This window comes from Mastomys coucha, unplaced genomic scaffold (genome assembly GCF_008632895.1).
Source record: "Mastomys coucha isolate ucsf_1 unplaced genomic scaffold, UCSF_Mcou_1 pScaffold23, whole genome shotgun sequence".
NCBI classification, from domain to species: Eukaryota; Metazoa; Chordata; class Mammalia; order Rodentia; family Muridae; genus Mastomys; species Mastomys coucha.
In genome coordinates, this window is record NW_022196906.1 from 99,199,057 (window position 1) to 99,209,053 (window position 9,997).

The window sequence follows — 9,997 nt, forward strand, 5'->3', positions numbered from 1 at the left end:
ACTCATGATGCCCCTTACCCCCCCGCCCCCCAGTTCATTTCCATCAGCCTGTGTTCAGGGCCTCACATCTGACAGGCATGTTGCTGTCTAGGACCTGCTGGTATTAAATAGCTCTATAAACGGGTGGAATTGCTCAGGACAGGCACAGCAAAGAAGAATTGCAAGGTTTCTTTAGAGCATATATTAGACAGGACTGAGGTGCAGGAGCCTGCCCAGGGGCTGGAAATACAACACAGTATAGAGCACTTGCCCAGCAGGGAAAGTTGCCCCAGGAGAAGAGAATGCAGAATGAAGATTTGAAGGGAGAGTAGGTGTTAACTAGAGAAAGACAGAGAGGGAATCAGTGGAGAGAAGACCCTGGCCAGGAAGTAACAGAGAAGCAGGGGTGAATAGATGGGGGTACTGTAGGGACAGAGGGAGGCAAAACCAGCATGTGATGAGAGAGGGCACCAGAGCCAGACCAATCAAGGGCCTCCTTGGCAGGGAGCTCCGTAGTTATCCCCAAAGAAAGTAGAAGCCACTGAAAGATGACAAGCAGGGGCCTGGGAGGTTTGTCTTTGAAAGGCTCTGTCTCGCCTATTCCCTGCCTCAGGCAAGAGGTAATGATGGTCTCTGGCGGGAAGAAGACAGGTATCTAGGTAAAGGATGGGAGGGACGTGGAGGTAGCATGGATACCAACTGAGGAGACTTGAAGGGCCTGGCTGGGTAACAAGATGCATGGATGGTTCCCTACAAAAGGCTGGTGAGGAAAGCAGATCATGACACTGGGTGATGGTGACTCAGAAGCCATTAAGCTCCCTGCACCCTGTCAGGCTATGGGGGGGTTGGTAACTTATTTTCCTTTTCTATAAATGCAGCATTTCTCCCCTCCCATCAGCTAGAGGAATTTTGCAATTACCATGATAAAATAGTTCCACTTTTAATGTCATATTTAATAGTCTGGAATACTAATGTGCAGCTTTATCTTAGCACAGCAATTGACGTCCAGTGCTACCTACATAGAGTTACACAAACTCCTACACGAGGGTGGGGTAACATCTCTGCCCTCTGTTTTAAATTCTGCATAGGAAATCCTTTACCTCTGCATCCAAACCAATAAATCTTTCTCTTCTCAAACCAATCACAAGGACATTGGGCACTTTCCAGTTCCCTCAAGTATTACACACACACACACACACACACATACACACACACACACACCTAGGCATACAAGCGCATACACACTGCATGTACTCACACAGGCATGCATGCATACACAAATACTCATGCGTGCCCACATACAAGCACATACACGCATGCATGCACACGTAACATGCATGCACACGTAACATGCATGCACGCAAGCCAGACAGAGCCCAGAGCTTTGTGGTGCTAAGCAAATTCTCTGCCGCTGCACCATCAGCTCTGATGACTTCCTTCTTATGTTCTTATTTATTTTGTGTGTCTGTCTGTGTGTACTTGCTTAAGTACACAAGCTTCCATTCTTTTCTTCCATCAGGTGCGTCTCAGAGATCAAACTCCGGCCACCAGGATTGGCAGCAAGTGCTTTTGCCAGGTAAATCGTCTCACCAACATGACTTAAAGATAACAGCAAACAAACAAACAAAGCCCCACAACTTTTAGAAATTTTAACTATGGTATAATCTCAAGCTAACTAACTTACCTTAACGAGCTTAAAAACTTCACATTTCTCAAACCAAGCTGTAGTAAAACGTGTGCCATTTCACCTAAGGAGGATGAGCATGTATCAGCAACACTGGAAACCTTACTGAGTATACTGAGACTCAACATAAATTTATTTGGGAGGGGGATTAGAGACCACCCTCAGGTTTTAGAGACCCAACTTTCTAAAGTTCAAATTCAATTCAAATAGTTAACATCTTAACTTTGAAGTAGGCATTCTCTAAAAAAGATAGAAGAGGAAAAAAAAAAAGTGACACCATTTGCCCAGGCTAGAGATGTAGCTCAGAGGTGGAGCACTTGCCTTGCACGTGCAAGAGCCTGGGTTCACATCCCAGCAGTATTGTTTTTAAAAGACAAATACGTAAGGAGAGATAGAAATTTCTTTAAAGAGACAAACAGAAACAGAAACCATGGATCCTGTATGACTGAGGCGTATTCTCTTAAACCACTGTGGAAGAGCTTTAGACCAGCCTCCCAAACAAAATGTGATTGTAATCTATAATTAAAATGCCATTTTAATTATACTATATCTCTCAGCTCTAAAGAGGACATTTCATATGGCGAGTAGATTCAGATTTGCTGTTAAACAGACCAACCTATCTGGTCAGCTCTTCATGCTATTTCTTATGCAGAAAAATGTTTTTTTTTTTCTGTGCAAGCAAGCAAGGCTCTGTTAGCTGGGATCATCTCAAAATCTTGTCTGTGAAATTAGTCAGCCTGTGCTTTCTGATCCCTTGTCTTATCTTCCCCTACCAGGGATCCGTAGGAGGAAAGACTTCAGCTGATGAGGATGCTGAAGAGAAGCACAAGCTGACGGCTGAGTCTCAAAACTCAGCTCTTCTCTGTCTCACCCTTGGCTCACTATTGCTCCCATCTTCTGCTCTGAATGACAGCATCCTACCCCCTTGATGTACCTGACCCTACAATGTCTCCAATAGTGATGAAGTGCCCTCCATTCTTTCACTACATAAATGTGTCTCATTTATGCCAGATATGTTTCTCGTACGCGTGCTGAAACAACTGTAGAGAATCATGTCCCTTCAATGGGGTGAAGTAAGATTTCATGCAGAAAAGATTCTCAGTGCAACAGAGTGAGGATTACGGCAGTAAGTGGATATGGGACCCATACTGGGAGGCTCTTATTGCAATGATCCAGGGAGGAGAAGGGATAGTAGCAAACAATAATTATTTGAGAACTAGCTAGTGTGTTAATTCCTTATCGCCTTGGAAACCTTCTGATGGGTGACACAGGCATACAGAGATCTGAAGAAAAGCAGTGTTGCTTGCCTGCTGCCTCTGCTTCTTGCTGGTGTGTCTGTGTGTTACTGCTGTTACCATCAGACTCCGAATTCTTTTGTCTTCCAAAACGGACTCCAGATGACTAACTAGAAATCTTCCAGACCTTCAGCTCCAGGATGGGAATACTGAGGCATTCAGCTTCGTGGACTGAACAGCTCTGAGGTTTGTAGCTTCTAGCATGTAGATGCTCATTGTCCTATTACCCAGGATCCCTTGGAAGCCACATCGATAAGTGTTGTCTGTATGCTTACATTTCATCAGTTCTTTCTCTCCAAAGAACAAGAGGTCTTTTGAAATGCCTGGGAAATGGGGGTAAGGAGGAGAAAGGCAGATACCAAGGTGCTGCCAAGGTTTTGTGGTCTGAGCTTTTACACTGACTGATGGAAAAAACTAGAAGAGAAATCAGTTTAGTGGGTGGAGTTGGGAAATTCTCCCTGAACACAGTCAATTTGCCATGCTTGCAAGACATCCAGATAGAGGCATTGAAAGTAACTGGGTATACAAGGCTGCAGTGCACTCCCAATAAGCGTTTGAGAGTGATTGGCTTAAAGGTCGCAACTGAAGCTGTGAGACTAGCAAAACGAGAACAGACTTTCCAAATGAGCTCACACACTGGCTCCTTACATCCTTACATGATGTCTCTGCCAAGTCTGCCACCCTCAAGAGCAGTGAAGAGCTCTAGGTGCCCATAGGCCATTTTTGGCCGAAGCCAATGAACAGCCTACTAAGAGTAGAACACATTCTCCCTCCCCTACTCAACATCCCGCTTAGTCACCTGAGCCACAGAGCAGCTAGCTAGTCTCTAGTACTCAGAAGAGCATGGCCTGCAAGTGGCATTCATTTCCCAGTAGCAGGATGCTGATGTCTGGACCACACCTTCACTGTTGCCCTAAGGCCAAAATAAAGGAACTGCGACCACGCAGTCTCACCTCTGTCCAGGCAGACTTACCAAATTCACCCGAGGTTCATTGAGGCTTGGGCTACCTGCTCCGACTGCATCATCTCATGAATTTTGATAATCATGAGCCTTCCTAATCTAACATCTTCATGCACTCATGACTTTAACCTTCTACCTGTGTAGAGACCCAGATTTGTGAAGCACTGGAGATCTGGGAGTGTGAAAGATGAGAAGCAGATGGTGTGTCTGGGATACCACATCCCTGTTGGTACTTAAGAGGGAAGACATTGGTATGCCCTGACAGACACATTACCACCAACAATGAAAACTACCACACAAACCAAGTCCTGTGTCAAATCCTGTCCCTACAGCACCAAGGACAAGGGGAAGAACATCGAGGAGACACTTCAAAGAAACATCTATGGATAAGAGTAACAATGACCATGACATGGCAAGAAGGAGAGGGTCCCTTTGGCTTACTCGAGACATGGGTAAAAGTGATATGTGTCACAGACATTCTAGTACGTATGTCGGTCTGTAGAACAGGTATCTCTCATACCAGCCTTTGCCATGTCACAAACTGAGCCTGAGGGAGTAAAGAGCATATGAGGCCAGGTCACATATGCATATGTATAGTGACGGGGAAGCAAATAGTTACCATGCTAACTATGGTAGCAACTTTAATCAAAGCACAGACTGTCTTAGGAAAGAGAGGGCTCTGCTGCATCTCCTAGCAGAACTGGAGGAGGGTTCTCTCCTCAGACCATGCAACCTGAGTCTGAGGACAACAAGGGGCATCTCTAGGCAGACTCGAATAAGTAGAGGATGAATTCTCAAAGTGGAGTGCATTTGAATGCACCGAGGAGTAGAAGCAGATGGCGTGTCTGGGGTACCACATCCTTGTTGGTACTTAAGAGTGAAGACATTGGCCGCAGGCATTACATTCAATAACAATAAATCAGTCAGAACTGAGAAAGTTGTCTAACCTTTTAACTTCCACTGCCTCCTCCCCAAATCTTCATTCAGGAGACGACTCAGCTGGCCTCTAGGGAAGTTTTAAATACTTCCTCTTTGGTTGGTTGTGGGCACCGACTGTCAACCCTAGGGTCTTGTGCATGCTAAGTGTATACCACTGAGCCACATTCCCAGCCCTGAACACCTCTGTTGCAAGCCATTTTTCCTTCTTAAAAATCAGGTTTCAGAAGCAGGGAAGTGGTGGTGGGCACCTTTAATCCCAACACTCGGGAGGCAGAGGCAAATAGATCTCTGTAAATTCAAGGCCAGCTTGGTCTACAAAGCAAGTTCCAGGACAGTCAAGACTGCACAGTAAAACCCTGTCTCAAAAAACCAATTGAACAAACAAACAAACAAACAAACAACAAACAAACAAACTAGCTTTCAGACTTAGAAGGCTGTTTTGATGTTCCTTTTTCTTTTTCACTTTTGTTTTTGGAACAGAGTCTCACTATGTAGCCCAGGCTGGACTCCATTTCTTTTTTTTTTTTTTCTTTTTTTTTTAAAGATTTATTTATTTATTATATTACTGTAAATACACTGTAGCTGTCTTCAGACGCACCAGACGAGGGCATCATATCTCATTATGAGTGGTTGTGAGCCACCATGTGGTTACTGGGATTTGAACTCATGACCTTCTGAAGAGCAGTCGGTGCTCTTCCCTGCTGAGCCATCTCACCAGCCCTGGACTCCATTTCTTGATCCTTCTATCTCAGCTTTCTAAGAGCTAGCGGTACAGGTGTATACACAGGTAACGTTGTCCAGCTAAAGGATTTGCTTTGAATGTATTTAGTTTTCTAGCTATAGCAAATGGCATTGGTTTTTTTTTTTCAATTACAGTAGCAATATGAATTTTTCCCTAAATAAACTTGCTAATGAGTGATTTAAGTAATAAGTACAGAAAAATATGATTTAATTGTATATCTTATATAAATAAATATATCTCACACACAAAAGGAAATGGCAGTCAGAATAATAGCGGTCTGAGGTTTGGGGACACTGGTCCGGGAGACAGGTCAGTAGTCTGCTGTTATCACTAGGTTGTTACGAGGGGCAGTATGACAGAAAAGATAAAGTTTAAAGACTCAGGCTTTTAACCTGAGTTAAAAGGTTAAGCCCCCCCACACACACCCTTTATATTTCCTAGCTGGGTGGCTTCCAGGAGAATGCTCGCACTCTGTATGTCTCTGCCCCCTTAGCTTTCTGTTGCAGATCTGGTTTATAGGAATCTAGGGAATAGAGGCAATGGCTGAGCATGGACATCATTAGTCTTCTCTATAACCTTTCTCCATGATTTCCAGAGTTAACCACATTGACCTAATTTCTCTAATTTTGTTAGACTGCGTGTCTGAACAGCTGTAATTGGCTTTAGAACGGAATCAAGTCCAGAATTTTTCCATTAACATATAAAGGAAGTCAACAACATAGCATAACACTCCACATGGCTGTAAACTGGGGGGTGACCACCTACCCAGCCCAAGTCTCATGTCCCCATACTGGTCTTACTGCTCTTCTGAAAGCATGGTTTTATAGTACTTTCAGAATAAACTTTCAGGAACTGGGTGTGGTGCTACATACCAATAATCCCCTATTTGGGAAGTAGAGGCAGGAGAATGAGGAAGATAAGTCTTGGCCAACCTGGGCTATGTTGAGACCATGTCTCAAAAAAAACAAAAACAGTAATGCCTGGGGAGATGGCTGGGGGTGGTGGTGGTGGTGGTGTATACACTTGCTGCCCTTGTTAGAATGGAGGCCTAGAACCCACGTGAAAAGCTGTGGTCAAGAGCATACACCTGTAACGCCTACACTGGGATTCAGAGAGAGGCATCTTGAGAGGGCTTGCTGCCCAGCCATCCTGGACACAATATCTCACTCCAGTTTCAGTAAGACCATCTCAAAAACATAATATGGAGAAGCAACTAAGACAACTTGCTCTCAACCTGTAGCCTCCATGGCCATCCACACACAGCATACACACATGCTCATATGTACATATGCCACACATTCTCTTCATACACACATACATACACACAAACATACATACAATGCACACATACAGAGACACACTTATATGTACATACACCTCACACTCTCTTCATACACATATACATACACACAGCGAGTGTGCACACACACACACACATAAAGATAACTTAATAAATAAGTAAACAATAAAACAAGCTTTAAAAAAAAAAGCCCACAGGATTATTTAAGCAACACAGCCACCTCCCTCCACACACATGGCTCAGAAGGGGGAAGAAATCCATGGCCTATCCCCCACTGTCATTCTGTCTGTCACTCTTTCCCCCTCTCCTGTGGAAAAAAACCTGTGACATTGCTACTGGGTAAACAAAGACTCTGGGTACCACTATATAGTTCTCCCATTTTCTACTTCAAAACCAAGGCATGCAGAGAGGAGACAGACATGCTTCTTCTCACTGAGTGTTGCACTGACACTGAGAGAGAGGTAAATGGGGTGACCTAGCTCCCTTGATGCGGAGAGCGCTAGTCAGAATCACTTATGTAAATGCCTAGAAGCAGTTTCTGTGATAATCCTAATAATGGTGATCTGTTGGGGGGGGTGTTGTTGTTTTTTTTGTTTTGTTTTGTTTTGTTTGTTTTCCTTTTTCAAATGAGGCATGAGCTTTGGGGGAAAGGGGTCACCCAAGGGTTTTCCTTCTGCCGGTCTCTGCTTCCATTTCTTGGAAGCATCTTACTGACTGGGTCATTTTCTACCACAGAGGAAAACAAACAAGACACTGGCAATATCTGCTGCCTGGTGCTGCCATTCTAGCGAGAGCACAATGCAGAGCAAATGTGGCCGGTCATCTTCTGTATGGTGACAGACCTGTCTTTCATATTTCTATTCCTATGCCCATGCTTCTTAAATGAACTCCTGAAGTTAAATGGGCCACACATTGTTCTCTCTCTAATCCAGTGCAATTATGAAAGCAGTTTTTAGATATCAATGTATAATGTAATCAGTGTAATGAACACACAGGTTTTTAAATGAAAATAACCAGACATTTTTAAAACAGGTTTTTAAAAACACTTATATACCCACATGCTAGAATTCCTTTTGGAAACTTTAACTTTCAATTGGCTAAAAGGACTAATAATATTGCGCTCTGCCCCCTACACACCACATATAAGAATTACCTATCTCATCAGCCTACTAACAATCTGATTCTAGCCATGCAGATAATCTTCATTTTGCAAGTCCTAGTGACATTAACATAATCATAGAAACGTGCAGGGAAACAAGTGCGTTTCTAGGGTGTACTACTTCATCTATTGAACTATGAATGCTTTCAAAAATTGTCTTCACTGAAAAAAATGATCAAAGCATCAAACACTGAAAAAGATGATCAAAGCATTGAAAAGTAACCTCCGAAGTCTGGTAGGTTTATCTAGATAATGGAAGAAAGCAAAATAAGTAGTGCCCCCCCACACACACACACACAAACACTCAGAACATTTGCTTTATCTCAGGATCCAAATGTTCCACAGTCAAGTAAACCCTCACAAGAGGCAGGCTCCTCTGATTGTCAAGCACGAGTAACTACAAGCTGGATCTGACCTGTGCCTAGGAACACAAGAAAGCCAGCAGAGAAACATTCCCCAGGTTTCGACAAGCCACACCCAGAAATAAGCACCAGTTATTTTTAAAGTTAGCACAAACAAATTAATACCTGTTCTTCAGCCCTTTGGATTCTCAGCGTTGATAAATATTTCCGAATAGAATGGAGAGGATACTTTTTCAAGAAAGAAAATCCAGACGGAGGCAATAGGTTCTCCATACTGAGGGGAAGCCGGAGGGTCCTTGCCTGCCCCTCCCTGACAGCAACCTAGAAGCTTGGCCTCTGCACTTAGCTGCTCCTTTGAGGCTCTACCGCTTCAACACCACAAACAGAGCAGGTGTCTTTCTTAGAGCTCCCTCTTTGAGTGAAAGTTCCTGCAGACAGCTGAGTGTGGCCGATCAGCTAGAAAGCTCCAGAAATGCAATGCCCTGGGGCCAGAGAGGCAGGAAGAAGTTCAGGGCTGGCCCGAAGAATGTAAACAGCCCAGCGATAGCGATATGACTGACTGTCCTATTTTGAGCAGCAAGGCTCTGTTGCAAGCTGTGTTAATATTAGCTAGCTGGTGACTTTCCATACCCACAGACTCTCGTGAGGTTTAATTTTAATTCTTCTGACAGTATTTCTGGTTGTTCTTTTTTTTTTCTTTTTTTTTAGGGGGCATGACATGCAGTTTTCCCAGTTTTCTTTGAGTGTTCTTGTCATTACCAACACACACTAACATAATCTTCAACTGTGCCTCAGCTCAAAAAAGTGTTGATTCATTCAGCCTTGAGAAACACTGTAGAATTCTTACTTTACTATTTTTATTTGTCTCTCATATGTTATATCCTGACCACAGTTTCTGCTTCCTCCTCTCCTCCAAACCTCTTCACCCACCCCTTTCCTCCTCCCCACCCCCCCAGTAGGAGAAAAAGGGTCCCACACATAGGCAAAGCATCAGGGACAACCCCCAGCCCAGCTCCCACTGTTAGCATTTCCACAAGAACACAGAACTACTCAGCCATAACATACATGCAGAGGACTCAGGGCAGACCCCTGCAGCTTCCTGGTCTCTGCAAGTTCCCATGAGTCCATTGATTCTGTGGACCCTGTTAGAAGACTTCTGTTTGAAAACTGAGCGAAACACACACACACACACACACACACACACACACACAGACACACACAGACACACCACCCCTTCATGGGCATCATGGAGTTGGTCAGCTCTGCGGACATTGATTCTGTGGACCCTGTTAGAAGACTTCTGTTTGAAAACTGAGCGAATCACACACACACACACACACACACACACACACACACACACACACTCTTTCTCTCTCTCTCTCTCTCTCTCTCTCTCACAAACACACTCATACACACTCACACATACACACACACACACTCACTCACACACACTCACACATACACATACTCAACACTCTCACACACACTCACACACTCACACACACACACGCACACTCACACACACACTCACATACACTCTCTCACACACACTCTCTCACACACTCACACACACACA

The 9,997-nt window shown here is 44.1% G+C and overlaps 1 protein-coding gene across 1 annotated transcript in view; it reads right to left on the reverse strand.

Moving 5' to 3' along the window:
• The window catches only part of Atp2c1 (ATPase secretory pathway Ca2+ transporting 1), a 108,035-nt gene extending 99,179 nt beyond the window's left edge, over nt 1-8,856 (reverse strand). Inside the window, exon 1 of the mRNA XM_031343602.1 lies at nt 8,587-8,856. Within this exon, the coding sequence (XP_031199462.1) occupies nt 8,587-8,694 (108 nt within the window). The 5' untranslated portion in view covers nt 8,695-8,856. The remainder of the gene's footprint in view (nt 1-8,586) is intronic.
• Nucleotides 8,857-9,997: the final 1,141 nt, after the last annotated feature.